General features: G+C 43.7%; 1 protein-coding gene across 1 annotated transcript in view; it reads right to left on the reverse strand.

Moving 5' to 3' along the window:
* The window catches only part of EPHA3 (EPH receptor A3), a 773,721-nt gene that overhangs the window by 303,614 nt on the left and 443,787 nt on the right, over positions 1 to 26,320 (reverse strand). The window contains exon 5 of the mRNA XM_039481726.1: positions 2,997 to 3,283. Coding sequence (XP_039337660.1) covers positions 2,997 to 3,084 — 88 coding nt within the window. The 5' untranslated portion in view covers positions 3,085 to 3,283. The remainder of the gene's footprint in view (positions 1 to 2,996; positions 3,284 to 26,320) is intronic.

Genomic DNA, 26,320 nt, shown 5'->3' on the forward strand with positions numbered 1-26,320 from the left:
CCTTTTTTAAAAGACTCGATATGAAAAATTAATTGGTTAATCCATAGTAAGTTTTATACAACTCACTTATGTTCTATTTATCTATCCACGTATGGAGATTGGTCTACCCAGACACACCCCTTGACCAAATTCTCAATTAAAATTACTCTAGTTTGTTCATTCTCACAGTTGGAAAAAGAAAACTTTTCTAAATAGTTACCACAAAATTATATAAACATACATTTCCCCTTAACTTCCTTTTTATTTGGGGCGGGAGGGACGCTGGCCACGGAAATTTAGAGCAAAGGGGTGGGAAAGAAGAAAGGTCGTCAGGAGAAGATTATTTCAAGAAAAAAAGCAAAACCTTTTTTAACTTAGCTTTTTAAACTGCATGTTGACAATGGATTGTCAAATGTGTGTGTCAGACTGATGTTAGCAAATTATAAAAACTCACATTCTTAAATTCACCGTATCCATCTAAATATATGGTAAACAAATCAAAACACTTTTTCAAGCCTTCCTAAATTACCACAAATATTAAATTGTTTAAAATAGTTTTATTTTTAGAAGAAACACTTACTTTTCATTTTGGGGAAGGAATATAAAAATAATACTCAATCTGAAAGATTAAATATTTAACACTGCTGTCCCTTTTTGTTATCGCTTCCATTGGCTGTGCAGAAAACATTATTTCATACTGTGTCTTGCACAAGGTTTTTAAAGTAATAAAGAAAAAAAACTAAAGTCAAACTGGATGAGTCATAATGTACACCACTGTCTTATTAGAAGCTTCTTTGGACAGCTACGCCTAGTATGCATTTCGTATTGCATAGGAGTTTTTTCCCCCGCACTTTCCTTAATTTATTAAATTAAATCTCAAAGCCAACAATTTTCAACAAAAGAAAAATTAGTGATATTTTAACAAAGTTCAGTTCTCAAAAGTCTTTTTGCCTTAATTATTATCTTAGTTTACATTATGTGTCTGCCTGCAAGTGTCATGGAAGCGGAGCTGCTCTGCTTACTGCCTAACAGAACTACATACTTTGTGAAGAATCTTTTGTAATAAAAACACACAGAGAAAGTAACCCCGGCGAACATGCTTGTTTTTATTAGCCAAAATCATTTGCGATGGGTGACTCTATTTATAAAATAGCGTGTTGCTGCAGAAAGGCTTAGCTATGCACAACACTTTGAAAGTATGTTCTGTTAAATAACCTCTGAAGCATTCGCCATACAAAAAATATTTATACAGACAATATATAACAGCTGCTCTATACTTTTTATGATAACAGTAAATAATTGACTCTTCCCAGCAATAAAAAGATCTGATGTAAGAATTACTTGGATTTGTAAAGTTTTAATCATTCCTTAATTGTTTTTTTCCACTTTACAGGGGGAAAAAATCATTTTACACAATAATTGCCTTATCCCAAAAGCAGTTAGGACATCACTCGGTTCATCAGTGTTACTTGGGCACCAAAAATAATGATCTTAATAGCACATATATTTTCTTCTCTGTGCAAATGTTATATATGAAGCAGGTGTAGGTTCTGTACAATTGTTTGCTGCTAGAAGTTCTTCATCACCTTTTGACCTCTGGATTTTATAGATAAAAGTTGCTTTGGACACACTGATCCTAGAGGCTGTGTCCAGTGTCTTGTGAGCAGGAGCTCCACCTCTATTTATCCATGGGGAATGGATAGCCTTATATTTTTCAACTTAGATTTTAAATTAGCTTTCAAGATTGAATGTCCAATGGGTATAATTATTTTGCTGAAATGTGTGTATTTTAACCACATTGAATTTCACATGTTAACTTAGCAAAAGCTAACAAAAACGATATGCCAATGCCTTGTTTGAGGGTTTTTTTTTAAAATGTACTCTTTTGAGTTAAAGACTGAAATTAAATTGTTACAGCAATAAAAGTAAGTTATCTAAAAGGAGTAGTACCACTGGCTGCTTTTTATTACATTAAAAGTTTCTGGAATGAAATAAAACACGACTCATATTACTATCATTATGCATATAAACAGGGTTTGTGGTTTAGTTACCAGTAAGGAAATAATTCATTAAAAAGGACAGGTGTTATAGGTTAATTTTTTTTTTTAGGCTACTGCGAAATTAGCTACATTAGCTACAAAGACATCATTAGGCTACTAAGTTACTAATTAATAAATGAGTTATATTCCATGCATTAAATGTGAATCAACACTAAGATCAATTTGGTAATTGTGTAGCTGGGAAGGCATTTAAAATATAACCTCAGTGGAAGAAAACACAAAATTCTCTACACTTCTCTTTCCTCCCTTTTTTCTCAGTCTTTCCTTCCCTTTTTTATCTTTTGGGCTATCCAACACAGAATATATACTTTTCATACGCATAACTATATGCAGACAAGCACCCTGGGCATTACTATAATGGTTCCCGTTAGCGTCACTTATGCTCATTATAGCCTGTACCACGGAGCAGCCCATCACCTTGTGAGATGTAATAAACAACTTCCACCTAGTCAGTGAAATCCGGCCGCTACAGAAACACACGGATACGATCTCTCTCTCTCTCTCTCTCTTCCATCTAACGACCAAGCTCCCTTTACTTGTGTCATGGGTCACGGTCACCACCCCAACATGTCACCCCTTCCCCCCGAGAGCTGCTCACACGAACAGAGCTACGTTTTCTTTTTTAAACTTTGTTATAAGAAGACGAGTGCGAAGAAAGCAACCCCCCCCCCCTTTGTATAAATCAACACACAACATTGTGAACACTGCTGTCTATTTTGCATTGCAATTGAAGGTTATAATTGTTCCAGCTGCCACCATCTGATTTTGCAGGATTTTCTTTTACCACTCATTTGTTCAGTCAAAGAAAATCTCAGTCCACCCGCTGAACAAACAGTTATCCCGCTGGACCACCTTAAAAAAAATGATGCGGACCCGGTTTCAAACAGGATCCAAACGTTAAGAAAAAGGGAAAGTGTAGCCACTGCTGGGATCTCTATCTGTGCCCGGCTTACTTACCTTCGTTGGTAGGATGGAGAATCAGTTCCCCAAAGCAGCTGAAGGCAGAGCAGATGAGGAGGAGGAGGATGGAGATGTGACAATCCATGTTGCTGGTGCAGAGGGCAGGGAGAGGAGCATATCTTCATGCAGCATGCCACTGATGTGAGAGCGCTGATTGCAGGAGAAGTTACCATGCTCCGCTTGCAGGCTGATGTCAAGTTTGACACTGGAGATAAGGAGGAGTCTGCTGAGCTGCCTTTCTGCAGGCTGCTTCAGGGGCAGCTCGCTGGGTCCTAGTGCACCTCCTCCAATAACACAAAGGTAACACAGATCAAGAAGTGATCAAGTGGTCAGAGTCCGGGGTGCTGGGGGAGGAGGGAGATGCAAAACTGGGAACCAAACTAGAAGAAAAAATACCAAAAATTATGAAAAAATGCAGCACCAGCTTTAATGTAGGTTGCAACATCCTTCTCTGAAGAGATGGGAAAATATCTCACAAACAGGATGTGTGAGAAAGAACAAACAGAGTGCAAAATAAAAGTTCCCTTGGGTGCCAAGCCCTAGGATAATGAGAAGAAAGGCGAACCTCAGCTGCAAGAGAAAAATCAGTCATACCTGTAATTTACAAAGGCTCATAGGAGCAGAGATGTTAGTCACCCTCCTTCAAAAATAATCATTAAAGGTGGATCAAAACTGCTTCCCACCCCGAACCTTAATGCTACTTAGATCCCTAAGCACACCTGAGAAAAACCCTTGTCCCAGTCACACTTGCCTCTGCTTTTTAAAAGAACAAAGATCCCAGGTACATTCCCCAAGTAAAAAAAGCCGCTCTTATCCCTCATTCACTTTCTGCCTGTCAGTTCCCAGGACCCTTTCCACTTCCCCTGAAGTCCCAGACCAAGCTGGTTACAAATATTTGGGCCTTAAAGTTACACAGTCAGAGTCCAGCATTCACACAAGCAGCTCCTTCATAACGCAGTGTTCAGTTCCCTCATGGCTTCACACAGTGTGATCTTTCTGTGGTGCTACATGTAAAATAAGCATAATACAAATCAAACACACACTACCTACTAATAAATCACAGGAGCAACCCCCTTCACATGCTGCATTAAACAGCTCCTAGGGCCTCTGCAATAAAGGATGACATAATTCATATAGCTCAGGACTCTCGGTTCAACATTTCATCCATTTACAATCTGATAATATTCAATTACTGTTCTTTCCTAGGCTGAACACAAATGCAAAAGTAGTAATACTATCAGAGCTCAATACTTCCATGGCAGAGTTATTATATAAATTGTCAATCTCATTCTTAATCCCTGTGCTGCCGAGGGTAATTGTGGCCTGTTCTGCTTCAGGAATTTTGTGATTGGGGGGCTAAGATAATTCATATCCCAATGACTATGTTCTCTTTGAGATAGCCTATGGAAACTACTGTGTATTAGCCCTTCATTCCCCCTATCCACAGCCCTGCTTGTTTTATTGGCACTAAGGCTTTTGTGGCTTTCTGATCTATCAGAAGATTCTACCCACAATGTATCATTTTAATCAAGTTCATTACACAACTATTTTTTTAAAATGTCTGCTCTATTTCCCTCATCCTAGGCCCCAAATGAGGCCATCCCTGGGTCTGCCAGAGGAGAGTTACAGGCAGCTCCTGCTAGAGCTTATCAGCGCTACCCCATGTGTCTGCCAGAGGGGATCACTACAGAGCCACAATTGCTGAACCGTTTCATTTTATGGATCACTTCTTCGGATTGAGACACTCTTGTGGGCACCTTCCCTCCCAGCCTCAGTTACTCAATCTCCCTGTAGCAATCTGTGCTTGGCCCCATGGAAAGAGCTCATATCGGAACAGCCGGGCTCTAATTAAGCCAGCTTGTGCCAGCTCTGCAATTGGATATTTTTGGCAAGTCATCTTTTGATTTCTTTCTGGACACTGCCCCCACTGTCACTAGGTATCCATCCCGTGGCCAGGGGAAGTGAGGGATTGAATACACTTCTATTATTTGCACCAAGACTGTGTATCGATTTGCTTTGCATGTACATTGCAGACTCAAGTGACTTTGTCTTTCTATCTAAACAGACAATAAAATAAAGGGGGCAAGAAAGAAATAGTATCCCCATTTTACAGATGTGGAACTAAAGCATAGAAAGATTAAGTTACTTGCCTAGAATCACACAATAAATCTGTGATAGAGCCAGAAGCTGAACCCCGGTCTCAAGTCCCAATCCGGTACTTTAAGACACAGGATCAACCCTCCGCTGATGTACACAGGTAAGTCAAGAAGCACAGATGTATATCCCTGGGAGCTCTGCTGGTCACTGTTGCCAGCAAGATCCCCTAGCCACTGCTGTGTGTAGCACCCATGGTTGTGTACATGGTGCCAATCCATGTTGGCTGTTAGGCAACACAGCTGCCTACAAGAGTTGTAGAAAGGAGGAAATATCCTCCAAGAAGAGTGGGATGCAGTACTGTAGGAGGGGCACTCTCAGCCTTTTGCTTACACAGTACCCATGGGCCTAACAGAAGTCATTTTTATCTGCCACAGTCCTTTGCCACTCCACTATCTGTTAGGTAAGCGTAAGTAGCTGGCAACAGGGAGGCACGAGGACAGACAGTGAGCAGACTGGGATAGACCTTGTCCTCTACCAGCTCCACGGAGATAACACCGAAAAGGTAGTTTGGTTCTGCCCTCTTTTCTCTCTCTCTAATTTTGGTATCATCCACAAATTTAATCACAATTCAGTTTGCACCAAGAAAATACATGAAACAGTCACACCGGATGCAAAAAACTGTGTTTGAGTTTTGTTTTATTTTGAACAAGAAGGCAGTTCTTGAAAGCTGAATGGATTCTCTGTCACTCTAGACCCCGAGTTGGGTGAATACCCCCAAACAATTCCTACACATATTCACTCAGCTAAACATGTATCTCATTCCACGGGTGTTTCCACCTCCTTAGTAATCACTTTCTGGGAACCTTTTACTGAATGAGCTAAAATAGCAGGAATAAGCATGGAAATAATGTATTTTAAGCCAGTATTTCCCAGTGTGTTCGACATTGCCCACATGCACCGGGAGACAGACTGACAGCCCTCTTAATTGTTATCCAGAATCTAAACTCCAAAAATGTCTCTCTCTAGCTGTTATGGTTGCATAGAGAGCCTTCAAAATATGGAGGGTAACTTATACAGAAATGTCTTCCTGAGTTTGCAGAGAGACTATAACTATAGCTTTCAAGCAGTAGTTTCCTTAGTCATGTGTGCTTAATTAAAGGCCAATTATAATTTAAAATATCAGCATTGTTAATTATTTCACTGCTCAAAGCATGTAAAATAGGAGCAGAAGGATGATATTATGAATATCTATATCAATGTTTCCCACAGTGGGGATGGAGTGGGAGCCATGGAAGATATTGGTATTGCCAAACTCAAGCCTTTAAAAATCATGAGTCAAGATGCCCCCCCAAAATGAGGGTTATTTTAAAATAATATATGTGGGGATAAGTTTTCTTTGACTTCTAGTTTCTGAGTATTTAAGGTGCACTGGGGTCACATTTCCAGGTTCCCCCCACCCCGCAAAAAATGCTGTGAGTCTCATGCAGAATCTTGATTCCAGCAGTAGGGTGTTTAATGGGGGGGAACCCCCTAAATATCAGGCAATAAAATTGTGAGAGTTGGCACCCTGTAGACTTTTATCATCAGATGGTGGAATTGCAGGGGATGCAGTTGGTTTTATTTTGTTTAAGGGGCACAGCTTTCCAAATATTGAGAGTTATTCTTTTACGCAAATATCAGACATTATTCATGGAAAACAAATTTTGGATTTGTAACCATATTTACAGTAGAAGACTTATGCAATCTGGAACACAATATCAAGTGAGGCAATCTACACAGATCCCATTTGGGATTTCATGTATTGACAAGGACTAAATCTCAGGTTAAGAATGATTACCATATATAATTCACAAACAGAAGGAAAGGTAAAAATTCTGTTCTTAATACAGTATATCTAAATGTATAGTCTATACTGGTATTCTGTACAATCACTGCGTATACATGGCAAGATCGTCTCTCTAGCTTCCATAAAATCAATCTAGAGAATGACATAAGCGTGATTTACGGTTTTCTGCCAACATTATACTTTTTTTTAAAATACATTAGAGATTAAAATCCTTCCTAAACACAAATTTTATCTCATATATTTTTCTTTCCTAAACAAGAAAGTGACACATTCTTGTAATAGGAAGATGTGGGGTGGGGGGGGAGGAAGATCACAACACAAGGGCAGAGCACTCTGGACCTCGTGCTTGCATACAAAATAGGAAAACAACTTTCTATCTGATGAAAAATATTACAGGATTATTAGAAATAACTACAGAAATAATCAGTCACTTCATCCATTGGGATTATAAATCACATCTGCTTCCAAAAACGCTTTTTAATGTCTGTGGAGCTTGATTTGTACTTTTAATTAATTGCATCATACAAACTTGCATCTAATCTTCGAGATTTAAAATCAAAATAATTATCAGTTTTTAAAGCACATAGTCAAATGTAAAATCAATTTTTGCAAAAGGTCTAACCAGTCTAGAAGACCTAAAATCCTCCATTTATGCATCTAATAGGTACAGCAGCACCTGTACAAACTTCTCCATGATGCCTTGCCAATATGCTTGGCATCCTTGGGCTGATGGGATCATCTTTAGTTGTGACAGGATGCTTCTGCTTGCATGTTGCTTCAGTCTTCAACCTCTGTTGCTAATTCATGCCATTTCTGGGCGTATATTGTGAGGTGGATCCCTCACCACCAGAAGTTGGACCGACACCATCAGCTCATTAAACATAAGCCACATAGGGCCACATTTTCTTTAAAAAAACAAACAAAAAAAAACCCCACTGTACCCAGAATCAAGACCAGATTTTAGAAAGAGCTGAGTTTCCATTTAGGCATCAAAGTAAGTAGCCAGATTTTTTTTTTTAATTCATCAGGCTGAATGCTGAGCTGTCAACATTTCAGCCCTAAAATGTCATAATGGGAACTGCTGGGTGCTGAGCTCTTGAGAATGTAGCTGTGACAGATTGAAAATATCTTGTAATATCCTGATCCAACCTTCTGGAATTAAGATAAACCTTACTGAATTAATGTTAATACCTTTAGGGTCCATTGTATTAAAATGTGATTGTGTACATGTTATTGTATGTACCTTTCCTAATAGGAGGGAGGATGCTAATATACTTCCTCTGTTATAAACACTTTGAAGAACCCCCTCTGAAGAGGTACGGATATATACTAGTTCAAACTGGATTCTCCAGGGACTGACAGAGATAGGACTTTTGGATAAATAGCCTGGTTTTAAACTGGTTCAGGCCTTCCTTCCTGATCCAGCAAACAGACAGGACCCTTGATCCAGAGAATGCCCCAGTTCTTAGAGTAATGTAGGAAGGACTGGTCCTACTGAGCCCTCATAAGATTGGGTGCTTGTTCTGAGCTGAAACTGTGATGAACTTGTTACCAAAAGGAAACCCACTTGGGTGGAAGGTCTGAAAGATAGTTCCTCACAGAATACTTGTCAAAAGTTGCAGTGACCTCTGGTAAGCTTATTAGAATTAGGGCTGCCAACTTTCTACTTGCAAAAACTGAACACCCTTGCCCTGCCCCCTGCCCCACTCCTCCTCCGAAGCCCTGCCCATGACCCACCGCTTCTCAGAGGCCCCGCCCCTCACTCACTCACTCCATTCCCCCACCCTGTCACTCGCTCTCCCCACCCCCACTCACTCATTTTCACTGGGCTGGATCAGGGGGTTGGGGTGCAGGAGGGGATGAGGGCTCTGGCTGGGGGGAGGGGAGATCCGGGGTGCGGCCAGAAAAGAGGAGCTCTGGGTTCAGAAGGGGGCTCTGGGCTGTGGGTTAAGGTTGCGAGAGGGAGTGAGCGCTCAGGCTGGGGGTGCAGACTCTGGGCTGTGATTGTGGGGCTCGGAGGGCAAGAGGGGGATCAGGTCTGGGATAGGGGGTTGGGGGTGTGTGGGCTCTGGGGTAGGGCTGCAGATGAGTGGTTTGGATTGCAGGAGTGTGCTCTGGGCTGTGATTGTGGGGCTCGGAGGGCAGGAGGGGGATCAGGGCTGGGGTAGGAGGTTGGGGCATGGGAGAGGATTGGAGGTGCAGGCTCTGGGTGGCGCTTACCTCAAGTAGCTCCTGGAAGTAGTGGCATGTTGCTTCTCCAGCTCCAATCGAGAGGCATGGCCAGGTGGCTCTGCTCGCTGCCCTGTCCACAGGCACCACCCCCACAGCTCCCATTGGCCACAGTTCCCAGCCAGTGAGAGCTGCAGAGCCGGCTCTTGGGGTGGAGGTGGTGTGGTGAGCCCCCTGGCTGCCCCTACATGAGGGAGCTAGAGTGGGGACATGCTGCTTTTTCCAGAAGCCTCACAGGGCCACAGCAGGTAGGAAGGGAGCTTGCCTTAGCCCCACTGCATGGCCAACTGGACTTTTAATGACCCAGTCAGTAGTGCTGACCAGAGCCACTAGGGTCCCTTTTCGACCGGACTTTCCAGTAGAAAACCGGACACCTGGAAACCCCAATTAGAATGCATGTACTTTTTAATTGTTTTTATATATTTCCTCTGTAATGCTTTTAAACTTAAGAATAAAAGAAGCCATGTATAAAAAGTGCTTCATGGTACCTTTTATAACTGTAGCAATGACATCTGTTAACCAACACTGACGAGAAAGCAAGCAGCTGGCCTTGGACAGCCTGTCTCTGCTGGGGATACCACAGTATAGGTGGGGAACTGTGCAGCCTGGAAATACCCCAGCCCAGCCAGAAGGAGATGGGTGTGGGTCCCCACTCAAGAGAGGCAATGGCTAGGTAGCTGGAAGTCTGAGAGCAAGTGCCCTTGCCGGACCACTGTGGGAAAATACAGGTGCAGTTGCCCTGAATTGTGAGACTAGCCCCTCACAATCATCAAATGGCAACAATCCTCATCTACTCTTAGAACCGGTGACCAGGCAGGGAAAAGCTTCATGTTTGATTACCATGCCCTGAGCCAGCCAGTCTCCAGCATTGGTAATTTTAAGTACTGTATGGGGAATTCATTAAAGAAAGAAACACCCAAGGCTTCCCATGCTGTACAGTATTCACCAACATCATAACATTTCTCACATGAATGCTAAGGAATAAGGGAAGTGATCTAATAAATAAAGAGGATGAATGAAGTATAAAAAGTTACTTATTTTAAACTGAACTTCAACCGTTTAATCAATTCTAACATAATAATTACTTGAAAATTCACAAAGACTATCTGATTAACTAGAGAGGAAGCAAAATTAATTCAGCTTTGAACAGCAACTTAGCTGCAATCTTAATTAAGGAACGGCTAGGAACAAATTCCATAAGAAGAAAAACACGTGACTTAAAATGGGGATGGAATATATTAGGAAAGCATATGAAATGTAATTGCAATTAAGCTGTGCATTTTCTCCATAAAGGGTGAATCATTTGCTAAGTATACAGTAAAAATGAGTCAGTGCACACACTTATACTGACTTTACCTGAATTTATTTATTTCTAAACAAAAATGTATAGTAGTCATAAGAGATAAGCTTTACTCACAATATTGCCAGTTTTCAGGGAACAGCAACATTTAAGAGAAAAAAAATTACTGGTTTGTATGAACACTTGTGAAATACTAAGTAGAAATATATGCACGGGGGAAAAGTGTCATGGTAATATGAACATGCATGCCAAGTTTCAACTTGGGTTGAATATGTACAGGAAAATTATATGAATCCTAGAAAGTAAGGGGGTGTTTAGAGGTGCTGGCAGATCTCGAGACTAGAGTGGTGTGAATGATGGCACTACATTTTTGTAGGATTGGAGCAAATGTTCACAGGAGATTTCTCTTATAAAGAAAATGTCATCTCTTGCCACGCTGGACATCAAAAGGTGAAATGATGTTCTGCTGCCCGTCATTCATTCCATTGCTTCCTTCCAAAGGATATTGTCAAGCTTAAGACCAAAATAGAGAGAGACTAAAAAATAAACATATATTTCATGACATCATTGATACTCTCACTTTCTATTCTTACAGGAAGTGGGTGGGTAGAATTTAAATATTTGCCTGAGTTTTTGGAACCAGGCTTGCGCATAAGACTAAGATGCTTAATGCCTATTTTGCTTCAGTCTTAACTAAAAGGGATAACACAATTCTTCTTATTCTTAACACAATTCATATTAATAACAAGGGGGAAGGAATGCAAGCCAGAGTAGGGAAGAACAGGTTCAAGACTGTTTACGCAACAGTAGATATAGTCAACTTTGCAGGGCCTGATGAAATTCACCTTAGGGTACTTAAAGAACTAGATAAAGCGATTATCTTTGAGAGCTCATGGCCGACAGGTGAGGGCCCAGAGGACTGGCGAAGGACAATCTTTAAAAAGGGGAACAGAGAGAAACCAGGGAATTATAGACCAGTGAGTTTAACTTCCACAGCTGGAAAGATAGTGGAACAAACTACTTCAGTCAAGTTGTAAGCACCTAGAGGACAATAGGGTGACAGGTCCTAGCCAGCAGGGACTTTGGGGAGGCAGGAATTAACCCCAGAACCAAAGACACTCAGATTGCAACATCTATGACTATCTGGGCAGCAACAGAACTCAAAACCCAGGACTATTCAGAGGTCCCTATGGGGAGTCACACACACAACTCCAGCCGCAGTACTATATGCCGTGTCCCCAATGCTTAAATATACCTAGTAACACTATTGAACAACAAACAGTCAACACTACAGCCACCCTATGTCCATTAGTCCCAAAACAACATCCCTCTTGTCTGTGGTGGTCACTGATGGTTGGGTACCATGTAAGCTCAGAGTGGTGGATCCCAGCCTCTGATGTCTGTCTCTCTGCTTGTCACGGTTTCCTCCACTGAGTCCAATTCACTCTTCCAGCCTCGCTATGGCTGTGTCTCCCTGGCCTGACACCTAGGCCCAGGTGCTGTCTGGCCGTGTTCAGTTCTGTGTCCTCCTGAACCATGTACTCTCTGATCAAGCTTGCAGCCTTCTCCCAACATTGCCCCTGTGCCAACTGATTGGCCTCATACTGACCCCCAGGTAGCTTGTCACCAACCCCCACCCCTACCTGGGCAGGGCTGAGGCTCCTGCTCCAGAGTGATATTCCTCTCCTCCAGTGACAAGTGGGTTGGCAACCAGAAGTCAGGGGTAGGATTTCTTCCATCCTTTAGCCAATCAGGATTTAGAGGCAAGGGGTCAGCTCCGCTCATTACATGCCCCTTACTCAATCCAGGCTCATGAGGGGTAGGGCTGTGTTTTCACACTGCTCACATTCATATGTGAAGTGGGGACACCAGTGTCACAAAAGAGCCTTAAGAGGCACTGTTTTGTAGGATGAAAGAAAAAGATGCCGAGAGTCAGGGGCGGCTCTACAAATTTGGCCGCCCCAAGCAATCATGCCCGGGAGGCGCCCCCGAGCCGCGGGAGCAGCGGACCTGCCGCGGGCTTGACTGCGGAGGGTCCACTGATCGCGCGGCTCAGCTGGACCTCCCGCAGCTGCGGACGGTTCGCTGGTCCGGCGGCTCCGGTTAAGCTGCCGCAGTCATGCCTGCGGGAGGTCCAGCCGAGCCGCGGGACCAGCGAACCGTCCGCAGTCATGCCTGCAGCAGGTCCGGTCCTCCCGGGGCTCCGGTGGACCTCCCGCAGGCATGCCTGCGGCAGGTCCGCCGGCCCAGCCTGCCGCCCCCCTGGGAAAGGGCCGCCCCAGGCGGGTGCTTGCCCCGCTGGGCTCTAGAGCCGCCCCTGCCGAGAGTGCACATAGTGAAGGGCCTACCCCTTCTCACTGATGTCAGGAGCAGAAGGACACAGGGCCCAGAGCATCACACACACAATTGTTGGAGAAAAATCTAAAGCCCAATGGGCCCCTCTCTTCCCTGTGGCTAAGCTTTGAAATGGAGCTTGCAAGAAAAGTTGTCTTTTGGATTGCATGCTCCCTTTTATGTTCTGCCCTGGCTAATGTTCAGTCAAGACAGAAATGCCAACCCCATTTAGAGTTACGTTTTATGCAGTCCCAGAGAATTCCCTCAAAATACAGGATGAGACAAAAGTTGAGAATTGTTACGAGAGATGGGAACACTATCCCTCAGCATAAGGAGTATTCTCCTGGGCTGTCTATCCCAAAAGGCCCATTTTAGGACAGCACGTGCAGACGCTCAAGGCCTCTATTTCTAGTGTGCTATACATACAGAAAAAAAAACATTATATCCTTTTTTTCCCCCCGTTCTGCTGATAGAGAGTAGACTGGGACACTTTCATTGCTATGCTATGCCCAGCCCTGAAAATCCTTACTCGTCCATGTAGACTTTCCTGATGCAAGTAGTCCCCTTGAGGTCAATGGGATTACTCACCTGAATAAGAGTTTTCAAAATTGGGCTCTGTGTTTTCTCTTGAGCTGTCAACTAACCAAAGGCAAAAATTTATGCATGTTAGTAGTATGGTACCAAAAAAAAAAAAGTGTTGAAAGTCATTTCTATCACTGACTTAAAATAAAGTTGTCAAAGAACGTCACAGACTGAATCTGTCATATTTCTGAGAGTGTTAAAGGGAGAAATCAAAATAACATTCATCTTCCAGAATCAGAATAGCTTCTGTGACAGACGTGGAGCTGCTATGTAATAATGTTATGAATACTGAGCTGTAACAATTTTATTAACCTGGTACGTGATCTGGGCAGGGAAGGTAAGTTAGTGTCTATTAGGATTATAAGACTGCCCTGTATGAATGCATGGATCTAGCATAATAGGGGACTCTGGGAAGAATAAACAGAAAGTCACCACAAGATTCCATATAAGTAAGCTCCCAGCAGATGTCAGGGGAAGTTACAAGACAATGGCACGGTTCCAGGCTCTAGGTCAAAATGACACAGCTGTTTGGCCAGGTTGAGAGGCGGGAGATCAAAAGAACACTAAAGAAAGAGTTAAAAAGTGCTTCTCAGCAGTAGAAGCAGCAACACTTAGCTGTGGAGGGAAATAGGCTGACAGAGAGAGAGAGAGAGAGACACACACTTTGCAGAGGGAGTCTAAAGAAATTGGGCCTTCCCAGATCCAGGGAATGATAAGCCTCATTGGGAAAGCTAGATATACACACAGCAGGTTTTATTGTTTTTAAGATACATTTTCTCTGAATTTTTTAAAAAATAAATAACACTTTGCTGGTCAGTCACTGGGTCTGGACGTAAGTCAGACCTGCTGACATATATCCTGATTGATATACAAAGGACTGCAACCCAAGGCCAGGTCTGAGAATGAGAGATGTGTGTGATTACATTGCAAAAGAGGTGACAGCCCAAGGCTTTAGACCTGAAGCGGGTTGCACTCGAAGAGACCAGGAGGGACCAGAAGTGCAGTTAGCCTGGTAACTGTGACACCTTCCTATGGTTAATTTTCCTCAACTGTTCTTACAGTCTTTCATGAGCAAGCTTGTTTATCCCCATAATACAAAACCAAACTGTTCGTATTAAAACCACAAATGATAGGATTAACAAAAGTTAAAATAAACATACAGATGAAGAAACACACTCACTTGTATGAATTCCATGTTAAAAAAGTTGAATCATCTACCTATTCTTTATTAAAGAAAAACACCTCAGATAGCGCTCCTGGTACATTCTGTGTTGTCTGTCTATTCAGCTAGCCAGACCGAGATAATGTGTTCTTTTCTCTTGTAGAGTGCCACACTTACTTATAAGGTTGAATTGGTTAGTTATGGTTTGAGTGGACCGCTCAGACCTGAAGGTTCAAACTCTCTACTAACACTCTCTCATACAGATTTGCTATTAGGCCCAGGCCTAGGATTTGTGGGGCCCCCAGAGTTCAGACTGGGCATTTGGAATCCATATGTTAGATATCTAACAGAAGCTAAACCCTAGGACCTCTTGGCTATGAATGTGTGTGTGTTTATTAGCAAGAAAAGGGGATGAATTGCCTTCTCATCCAGTGCTGCTTCTGGGAGAGATGATGATTGTAGCTGGCTGTGTGTTGGTCAGCCTATCAATTAAAAATTTGTGAGCTGAGTTTTTGACTACTGGACACCAAGTAGTTGCCTGATTTGCTTCTTCTAAGCAGGGCCGGCTCCAGGCACCAGCTTATCAAGCAGGTGCTTGGGGCGGCAACTCCGGAGTGGGGTGGCACTTTCAGATATTCGGCGGCAATTCGGCGGAGGGTCCCTCACTCCCGCTGGGAGCGAAGGACCTCCCGCTGAATTGCCGCAGGTCGCGACTTTTTTTTTTTTTTGGGCTGCTTGGGGTGGCAAAACCCCTGGAGCCGGCCCTGCTTCCAAGATTGGCCTTGGATAATGTAATTTTATGCCAGAAGCATCTATCAGCTCAAATAACTGTTCTGTTGTTTACCCATTAAAACATGATGAAAATGAACCTGCAGCTATCTAACATTTGTCACATATTAAAAACCATGACTTACAAAAAGTCAGCTCTTTCTACTACTTCAGGTGGTCTTCTACTCTCTCTGCACCTCCCCCCCCCAAATGGTGCAAGACACAGACAGGTGTCTGCAAATTCCTTCCTCTACCATTACAGAGGAATTGGGTTTTTTAGAAGCCTCCACCCTTTGGGAGCTTGAGGGGAGTTCACAGCCCCTACATGTTTAAAAAAGCAATTGCTATGTGAATTAATTTTAACCCGTTAATTTAGTTTTAAACAGATGTTAATAACGGCAATGGAGCTGAACTCACTGGACACACCACACCCCCTGAAAGCGTAGCATCAAATTCTGCTCTCCGTTACAGCGATGTAAATCCAGAGTGACCTTTGTTACCACAAGAATGGACAAAGACTTCAGTCAAATCAGATTTTAAAAGCACTAGCCTGCTGTTTCCGTCAGCAGCAGTACCAGTCCTTGTAGCTTTTTCAAAAACATTTTTTTTCTTAAATCTAACTGATACCACTGGTGAATTCCAAGTGTGCTGAAAGATTTACTGTTTCACCCCCTCCATGCCCTCAAAGCCAGAGCTGGTCTCCTATCTCTGAGCATTTATATTGCTGGAGAAAGAAAAAAATCTATTAAAAAAAACACAGTATCTCTGCCAAAAATATTGGTATCTTTTGGCAGTAAATGCAGGCACACACAGAGGTACAGACATAATGCTCTTATCAGATGTCTGCCCCAGTCTCTAACAGCTTGTGCACTAGGTCTGATATTATTTGGGGACATTTACCAGTTTTCTTGGCTCTTCTGTCATTTTGTGCAATTTTTTTCTCCATAAACAACCCGCTTGTTTGTTTTGATGGTGTCTCAATGACCTGGAATGAAAAGTAAGAGTTTTGTGTATTACTGGTACTGCTTGTTCTCCATGGATTGTAAATGCACATCGAGTTCTTCCAATAGCACTTCTATTTTTATGTTGTCTATGTTTTCCATCAAATCTTCACTTGCATGCCGATTCTCCACATATTTTAAGCACCACTATATTCTTCAGGTTTCTAAAACTATTGGTTCCTCCCGGTACCAGCTGGAGTTCTTTTTCAGTCAGCAGCTGCTTGAAGTCTTGATTCTGCTGTCTCAGAGCATCTTCCAGCTTCTTCACTTGGCTTCAGATTTCATCTTCACAACATCACTTTTCATATCTTCACCTTTATCATCACATTCCTTTTAATGCTGCTTGTAAAAGCCTAGAGACTCCCTATCCCACCGCTTCTAATTCTAGTTAGAGTGCACTATGGTTCTGACAGGTCATGAACTTTCCTCCAATTACATAGATATATTCAGTTCCCTCTGAATCAGCATAGTCTTTTCTTGTAGTGCAGGGGTAGGCAACCTATGGCATGCGTGCCGAAGGTGGCACACGAGCTGATTTTCAATCGCACTCACAATGCCCGGGTCCTGGCCACTGGTTCGGGGGGGCTCTTCATTTTAATTTAATTTTAAATGAAGTTTCTTAAACATTTTATAAACCTTATTTACTTTACATACAACAATAGTTTAGTTATATATTATAGACTTAGAGAAAGATCTTCTAAAAACGTTAAAATGTATTACCAGCATGCAAAACTTTAAATTAGAGTGAATAAATGAAGACTCAGCACATGCTGACCCCTGCTGTAGTCATTGCCTGACAGACCTGCAATACACACCTTGGTTGTATGTATGTTTGCACTGTGCTGCATAGCAAATGTCTTCCCTTACCCTGACTTGAATTTTAAATGTGTTTATCTGGATGCAATGATGTATTTTGTTCTATCTAGTACAGGGGTGGGCAAACTACGGCCCGCGGGCCACATCCGGCCCGCGGGACTGTCCTGCCCGGCCCCCGAGCTCCTGACCCAGGAGGCTCACCCTTGGCCCCTCCCTTGCTATCCCCCGTCCCCCGCAGCCTCAGCTCGCTTGCTCCGCCGCTGACGCAATGCTCTGGGCGGCGGGGCTGCGAGCTCCTGGGGCAGCGAGCTGCGGAGCCCGGCCTGACCCAGTCTCTGTGCTGCACGGTGGCGGCAGCTGCGTGGCTGTAGCGCCGCCAGCCAGCAGTGCTCCAGGCAGTGTGGTAAGGGGGCAGGGGACGGGGGGGGGGGTGGATAGAGGGCAGAGGAGTTCGGGGTGGTGGTCAGAGGGCGGGGGTGTGGATAGGGCAGAGGTGGGCAAATTACGGACCGTGAGCCACATCTGGACTGCGGGGCCATCCTGCCCAGCCCCTGAGCTCCCAGCTGACCCCGGCCCCTCCCCGGCTGTCCTTCCTCCTCGCAGCCTCAGCTTGCTGTGCTGGCAGCGCGGCATCCTGGCTGGCTCCGGGGCTGGGCGGCGCGGTGCAGGGGCAGATTTACAAGTGAACACAGGGTGCCCTGGCAAAGGCCCCCCAACAACAGGGGGACCCAGGGCCGGGCACTCGGGCAACTCAACACTGGCTGCACTGAAATCATATGCAGGCGGGCGGTGCAGATGGCGGGAGCGCAGGGAACGCAGGCGGAGGACTCAGGGGGAGCACTGGGAGGCCATGCAGCCGGCCAGAGAGAAGAGGCCCTTTGAAGGGGAAACTGCCACTTCTCTCTGGCTGTGCGGCTGCCCCTGCTCCTGTTGAGTCCTCCGCCCATGTTTGCGGGGCCACATTCCGAAAGGGGCTGGGGAAGATGGATAAGGGTAGGGTCCTGGAAGGGGGCGGTCAGGGGGTGGGGGGAGTGGATGGAGGGGGGTCAGTGGGGGCCCAGGAGCAGAGGGGTTGGATGGGTTTGGAGGTTCTTAGGGGGGCAGTCAGGGCAGGAAGTGGGAGGGGGTGGATAAGGGGTGGGGGGCAGGCTGTTTGGGAGGGGACACAGTCTTCCCTACCCAGCCCTCCATACTGTTTTGCAACCCCAATGTGGCCCTTGGGCCAAAAAGTTTGCCCACCCCTGATCTAGTATATTTCCTTGCTAGATTTATGATGTTCTTCCCAAATGGTGATCAAGCCAAGAATCCTCTTGGGTGGGATTACAACACACCACATGTAAGATTCTAAAAATCTCACAACTTGAAACTTGTCCTGCTGTGACTATAGGTTTCTATGACTTTACCACACACACATTTTGCTCAGAGTCACAGGCCCAGAGGATGTAGAACAAACAGCCTCATAGCTTGTCCAATGTTAGTTCTGTCTTACTAAGAATTGCCTGGAAGATAATGTTGCAGAATTTGCATCCTTTCACAATCCAAGCTGGCAAACTTGTTTGTGTGAACCAATCTTGCAATGTCTCACCTGATTTTTCTCTCACTTCCTGAAGACAATATGTTTTGTATACCATGTTGGTTTTTGGAGGGAATAGTCCGGTCAGATCACTAAGAGATTTTTCCAAAGAGATCTTCTGTTCCAGCTGCTGTGTAGGGCAGTGAATCATAAACATACTTTACCTTCCCAGAGACAAGTGAGGTAATATCTTTTATTGAACCATTCCTGTTGGTGAAAGACAAGCTTTCCAGCTACAGAGAGGTCTTCCTCAGCTCTGGCAAAGGTATTCTGTGTGTCACGGCTAAAAGGTGGGACAGATTGTTTAGCGTAGCTAACGCATACTGTGAGAAACTATTCAAGGCGAAGTGGCCTCTGCAGTCACAGGACAAAAAGGGGGATTAGTGGGTTACAAATTGTTGTAAGAAGCCATAAATCCAGTGTCTTTATTAAAACCAGAATTGTTAGTGTCTAGCAAAGTGATGAATTTAAGCGCCCAGGCTCATCTTTTGAAGTTGTTGTGTGGGTTTCCTCTGAGGATGAGGATTGAGAGGTCAGATATAGAGGAATCATTTTGTGAAAAGTGTTTGCCCACAGCTGATAGGGTGTTCCTGTCTTTTATCATTTTTCTGTGTGAGTTCATTCAAGAGCATAGTGATTGTCTGGTTTCACCCACACAGTTGTTGGGGCATTTAGTGCAGTGGATGAGGTACACCACATGTTGTGATAGACGTGTAGGACACAGAGATGACCCATGCCTGCTGATAGTGGGGGGAGGGGGCACAACCCCAGAACAGCTCAAGTCATTCCCCCCTGGTAGCCCCTCCTCCCAAAAAGCAGTGCCCTCCTCCTTTCCCCCTCCCGCCCCGAGAAAGCGGCAGCCAGGGGCAGCTCTAGCAATTTCGCTGCCCCAAGCATGGCGGCACGCCGAGGGGGACACTGTGCTGGTCGCCGGTCCACCGAAGCCGTGGGACCAGTGGACCCTCCACAGGCACGCCTGCGGGAGGTCCACTGGAGCCAACTGCCGCCCTCCCAGCGATTGGCAGAGCGCCCCCCACGGCATGCCGCCCCAAGCACGCGCTTGGCATGCTGGGGCCTGGAGCCACCCCTGGCAGCAGCCCCTCCCTGTAGCTCCCAGCTGTTCTGCCTGCCTCTCCCTTCAGCTCACTGGCTCACCTACCCTGCAGAGAGGGGGCCTGGCCACACTATGTGACTGAGTAAACTTGGGGGACATGTGACCCCCCCACATGCTTCCACACTAGTGTGTTGTGGAGGGATACTGAACAACATAGCAGTGGAGCTATGTCTGAAGGTTTTGCATCTTATGATAGGATCAGCTGCTGCTTTGAGTTGGTGTGTCGTGGTCTGTGGGAAGCTTGCTTCTGATGATGAGCTTGATGAGGCTGGGGTATTTGAAGGCCAGAAGAGGGAGTTCAGGAAAGATTTCTTTCAGGATTGATTATGGGTTGTAATTTACCTTCTCACGCAGAATGTAGAGTGGGCAACTTTTCATTTTGGACTTTCAGTTCCGAGTGTAGCCATCAGGTGTTTGAATCCATGTCTGTTTCTGCCATTTTTAAGCAACTGCTCCATCAGGGTTTGAAATGGAAAAAGAAAATAGTGGTAACTCCTCCAAAACACTCATATGAAACACTGAAGTGAGACAGATACTGCCTCCCAGGAATTCAGCAGGCTTCTTGCTTCCCTTTGAGCCCTGAATAAAGAGACACAAAATGCCATTTTTGTCCCATTGCTCCCACTCTACACCAATCACATCACAACAAAACAGAGAATTGGGTCCAGGGATTTTCAAATAGTAATTTCAATTTGTACCAGTAAGTGCAGTCTCTTATCTCTGTATCTGATCGGAACAATATAAGTGGAGGTGCCACCTAATGCTACAGTTCCATTTTTTAAGTGTTTAAAGTCAAATCAATATTCTGAAGTTTTGTCTGTCTCTGTTCAAAGCAGGTTGTGACATTTTCAGGGCCATATCATCCAGTGAAAGAGTAAGACTGAATTTCAGACCCAAGAGCCTTTGATAGCATTTCCAGACATCATCTACATCACATAAGCCATCAGTTTTACCCAGTGTATATGCAGTACATAACAATACATGTGCATTTGAGTGAAATTAGTAAATATTTATAATTTCCAAGTACTACTGAAAATTAGAAGTGGAATACACTGGCATTTCAGACTTGCTTTTCACTATATGCATTTACAGACACCAAGGGAGGAGGTCTGGAAGCTCTATTCACTCTCTCTTCACACTTAAACAAAAACTTCGCATAATCAAAGAAGGATGCAACATCATTTGGCAAAGCCTTATTAAGTGCCTTTTGCTGGATTTTTTTTTTAGGCCATTTCTACACTACCACTTATCTTGGCAAAAACTTATGTTGCTCATGGGTGTGAAAAAAGCACCTCCCTGAGTGACATAAGTCACGCCAGCATGAATGGTAGTGTGCACAGCACTATGTCAGCAGGAGAGCTTCCGCTACCTAGCTACCTAGCTACTCGTTGGGGGTGATTTAATTATGCCGACAGGAGAGCTCTCCCCCATCTGCATAGAGGGGCTACATGAGAGATCTTCCAGCGGCACAGCTGCATCAGTACATCTGTGCCGCTGAAAGCTCTCTAAAGTAACAGCTCCTGAAAGGAATGCAGAGTACAGTGATGGAACAGACACAGAGTTTAACTTACATTATTTGAAATGGTTGGGTACAGAGACCTTGCCGAGAGGGGCCAAGGCTCTCAGTCTCTCATGTATGTTTTTGAGGAGCATTTGGAGCAATCTTATCAATTCCAAGGGCAGATGTTGCTCTCCACAAGTATTTTTATGGGCCAAAAGGATAAATCATATTTGGCAGGGGGTGATTCCATCAGAGGCAGGGAAGCAATTCAAACTCTGCCACAAAACTGAACGACAGGTTGGAATAAGGGACTCCCGCAAGTTCCCTCTAGCATCTCACTGCATGTTTCACATTTACCTACAGGGAGCCTGTACAGCCACAGAAATGTCTAGCCTGTGTTTCTCTTTGCTACTTCTGCTTATTACAGAGTCTCATTCTCTATGCATAAATAGTCTTGACATTGCTTTATTTACAGGGGTTTTTCCCCTGCAGTACAACTGCCCTCTTAGGAATTAAACTTGTGCTTTCATCATTTCTCATTCCACATTGGGGGGGGGGTAATAAAGGGAACACTAGTCAGTAGTAGTATTTTCCCAAGAATTTCCCAGCATTGTGTTTATAAGTGCATCCTACCAATAGTGAGACCACTTGGGCAGACAATACATTAGTGTTTTAACTATCATCATTTATTAATATTACAGTAAAGTTTATGGACCCCAACCAGGATTAGAGCCCTTTTGAATTAGGCACTCTTGAAAGATAGCACCTGTCATTGAGAATTTAGAATTTAAACAGACAAGACAAAGGATAGGAGGGAAAAGAAGCACAGAGAAATGAAGTTACTTGCCCCAGATCACAAAGCAGTTCATTAGCTGATCCTGGAATGGAACCCAAGTCTCCACACTCTCAGGCCAGTGCCCTAGGCACTGCACCATGCTGCCTCCACTGCCACTACCACATGCTCAGGACAGGTCTGAAGGACACAGTGGTTAAAATGTTAATGTACCACCATGCTAGGGCATGGCAGGAAATTTTTAGAAAATACTAGTGTAGATAAGAAAAGAACAACACTAATCTGAGGGTGGCTCAGAGCAGCAGGATTGAGGTGGATGTTACAGTAGCTTTCCTTAGCTACAAATTGTCAGTGTTTCACTATGAAGCCTCAGGTGATCTCAGGGAGATGTGCTTGCTCAGTGAATGGCCAATGCTACCTTTCAGGTGATCACCAGAAATTAGAGCTGTGAAATGAAGTCTTCAAAACAAACAAACAAACAAAAAGTTTTGCACATTGAGGAAGCACCAAAATATACTTCTTCATTGTTGCCTCAATTTTTTGCCAAAGACAACATTTTATTATCATGCATGGGAACCTATCACCTTTCTGCAAAAAAAAGGTGACATTTCAGCAGAGGACAAATTAGAGAAATCTTTGTTTGACAGAGAGAAGAATGTAACCAGTTTTCCCATGAAACTGGGTTTGCTCTTGGAAATGGTGACATCTGTATCTAAAAGCTAATTTGTGAAGAACTGTAAAGCAAAAACTTTGATAGTTGCCAAAGACCATGTCAAAGGGGGAACTGGGGTTTGTTTCGATGTTATGATAAATCCATCCTAGAGCCATCTTGTGTACTGTCAGCAACTCACTTGTCTTCACTCCCTGTGTTTTAAAGATAACAGTGGATCTAATTTTCCACAGTTACATCAATTTTACACCAGTGCAAGGCCACTGAACTAATTGTTAACAATATGGAGAAACAGAGCCTGTTTCTCCAGATACCAAAATCTGGAGTGATTCTTTAGCCAGCCACTAGGAGGCCAAGAAGAGCATGCAAACTCTAACATGCTCACTGTGGTATGGTCTCACACTTAGAATACAGTCAGTTTCAAGTGGCTCATAGGATGGGAATCCCTTCTTCAAACACATACATCTCTTGTCCCAACACCAGGTATGATTAACTGTAAAATAGTTCAACAACCTTTTCTATGCAAAACTTGCACTGCTAACTCTGAAATAAATAGTAATAAAATATAGGATATAAATCACAATACAGTTTTCATTGTGTTTAAACAGAACCCCAAGCCCTGCCAGACACCTAGGGGTAAAAGGGATCAGGTAAAATATACTTTAAAACAAATTTTAAAATACAGCACTATTGTGAAAAAAATACCCTGTAAAAATAAAGCAAGTTGAAGGTAAATTTATTCAGGGAAAAAAGCAGAGAGAGAAGGGTGAGCGGGAAAGGTATTAATTAATTATAATGATGGTTCAAATGTGATCCTGGCTTTCAATATGCTGTTTTACCAATCCCATCAGCTCCACTGGAAGGGCAGAGCTGACAAGTAGTAAATAATTACCTTAGCAGGTGGTACGTTTGATTCCTTATTGTGGTAGAATTTTAATGATAGATTCTCTGGTCCACTAAGACGACTTCATTCTGCACAAGTGGTGCAAAGTGAACTTAAAGCAACCAGGGATCAGTGCTGGGTAATTTTCCCAACACAGGGGGATTCTCTACAAGCCTAAAGCAGGTGGAGGCAGCTCTACTGCTTCCTGCATCAGGTCCGCAGCCCAGCTGCCACCTCTTGCGTCACCCAACATCAGGTGATTCAGAGGTGTGTACCCAAAGGAGACGGGGAAGAAGGCATGGCAGAATGAAGTTCCACTATATCTTATTCTCCAACTGGTGAGAGAGGCAGCTTTAAGCCGTGCTGGGACAGGGTGAAATGGTCTGAAAAGGGCCATAGGAACTCCAAAAGCAGAGACGAATAGCCAGCCCAGAGGGCAGCAAGGAGTAGAATTCAGGACAAAGTTGTTAGACAGTAACTACTAATTCTGAATGTCTAACCTGAGACACCAGGCGCCCGTTTCTCAGAGGTGCTGAGTAACTTATGAACTGGAATAAGTTGATATGTGCAGAAAGCTAAGGAGCCAAAAACGGAGGCACCCCAAGTTAGTGGAACCCTAAAAATATTAGCCTTCATATTCTCCATTTTCTTCTCATGGTGAAATACTCAGGCTGGGGGTTTAATCTCTGCTGCTTCCGATCTCCCCTCTTCTGTGAGAGCCAGTCTCAGTCCTTCCACCCACGCAGTGCTGATTATCCGCAGCTTTGTTTTCCTGCATATTCCCACGTCACAGTATGGAGTGGCCACACAAACATGTTGCAGTCCTCATTCCCTTTGCTCCTTCCAGGTCTCAGTGCTGCAATCCTGCAGTGAATAATGGATAGTCAGTTGCAGCCAATAACTAGGCACACAATTGCTTTCCCTGCCCAGTTGCTCACCTTGGCTATAATCCTGTGAGCTGTTCCCTACAGGCAAACCCTAAACCTCAACTTCATTGGTATCTCCACAGGTGTAAGGTCCTCTTGCCCAGATCAACTTATAGTATTGAGGCCCTGTATTTGTACTACCTTTCTGAACAGCCCAATGCACTCATTGGGGAGGGGTATGTGAGTCAAACCTTCTTGCTATTAGCTGTGGCGTGTCCTCTCTATACCTTGTGGGGTTGGTCTCATGAATACTGCACAGCACTGCTTCTGCACAGGTTCAAGCCCTCCCCCCTAGCCCACCTTCCCATGTGCTATTTGGAAAGATAAAGCCATTTAGACTGGACATTGCCATATTGGATTGTGCCTAAATCATTCTGCATGCAAAAGATTAAACCCAACTGATCAGGCCTTTGGCAGGTGAAATTATTTTCCCACAAGAAGTGGGTACAATGAGCTCTTAAGCGTGTATACTTGAAGTTCAAAGGTATTCAATTAACAAGTTCCTTTTGTAAGTCACTATTCATTTCTGAAGCATTGGCATATAGCAGGCTTATTAATTTAATAGCTCCGATACTCTATTTCATCATGTGTTTTATGGGTTATTATTCATTTTGATTTGTTTATTCCTCTTTGAATATTAATTTAAATAGGTTACACTAAATTGCTGTATAGTAAATGTATCCTTTTGTTCTTATTCATGGAAGCTCAAAGATACACATACTGCATACTAAATTCTAAGTGTCCTATTCTGGCATCATTTAACCCTTCAAACTGAGCGCTGCTGGTGCATCATAAGGAAGAGATTAAACAAAGGCAGCAGAACCTAGGAAGTAGTGAAATGCTATTTTTTCCACACAGATATCCCCACTGTAAGTGTGGTATATATTGAATTGTCCATTAATAATCTAACTCAGGAGGGTAACATTAAGTTCATAGATGGGACTACATTATGAGCTAAGGCTAAAAACTAGTGGATGACAAGGAAATAAAGCCAATAAATTATCTCTGAAGAAGTGCTGGGTCTACTGTGTATGTGTGTGTATATCTATACATATACATGTTCCTTAGGTAAATGTCAAAAGAAAAAAGAATTGAATAAGTAGTTCAATAATTCCAAGCAAAACAAAGCTTTGCAAGCTTGTTAGCCTCAGAAAATCACTCCTGAATCTTTTTTTGGTAATATCTAATATTCAGTGAAGGTGGTTAAGAGACAAAGTATTCCATAAACATGTCAGACACACACTAAAAAACCCCCACATTCTTTGATACCTAAAGCAGAGGGATTTCAGACGCAAACTTTGCAGGGCGGAAGCCAAACAAGAATTAAAATCTCATTCATTCCAAATGATTAAAGATTTGACACAAGGAGTTCTGAGCTAATGAGCAAACAGTTTGAGAGCGGGTCAAATTGATCCCTGGTTTAAATCCATAACAAGCACTGGAGTCAGATGAGGAATGGTTTCGTCATTTGAAAGTCAATGAAAGACAGGAATGTATATTCATGCATCCAGGTACACGCAGGTACAAATGTGCAGGCGTGCGTGTGCGCACACACACACACACACCCCTCTTTCACAAACACACAGTCTTGCATGCCCAACATTTTTGCAAGAGAGAAGTTCTCGATTTGTGACACTTCTTTTTACTGTCCAAACACAGTCAGTCTTCTCTCTATTCTTGTGCTCCACAACAACAGCATGATGACTTCTAAGGTTGGTAGTTTGCT

The sequence above is a fragment of the Mauremys reevesii genome, linkage group 1 (genome assembly GCF_016161935.1).
Source record: "Mauremys reevesii isolate NIE-2019 linkage group 1, ASM1616193v1, whole genome shotgun sequence".
Classification (NCBI taxonomy): domain Eukaryota; kingdom Metazoa; phylum Chordata; order Testudines; family Geoemydidae; genus Mauremys; species Mauremys reevesii.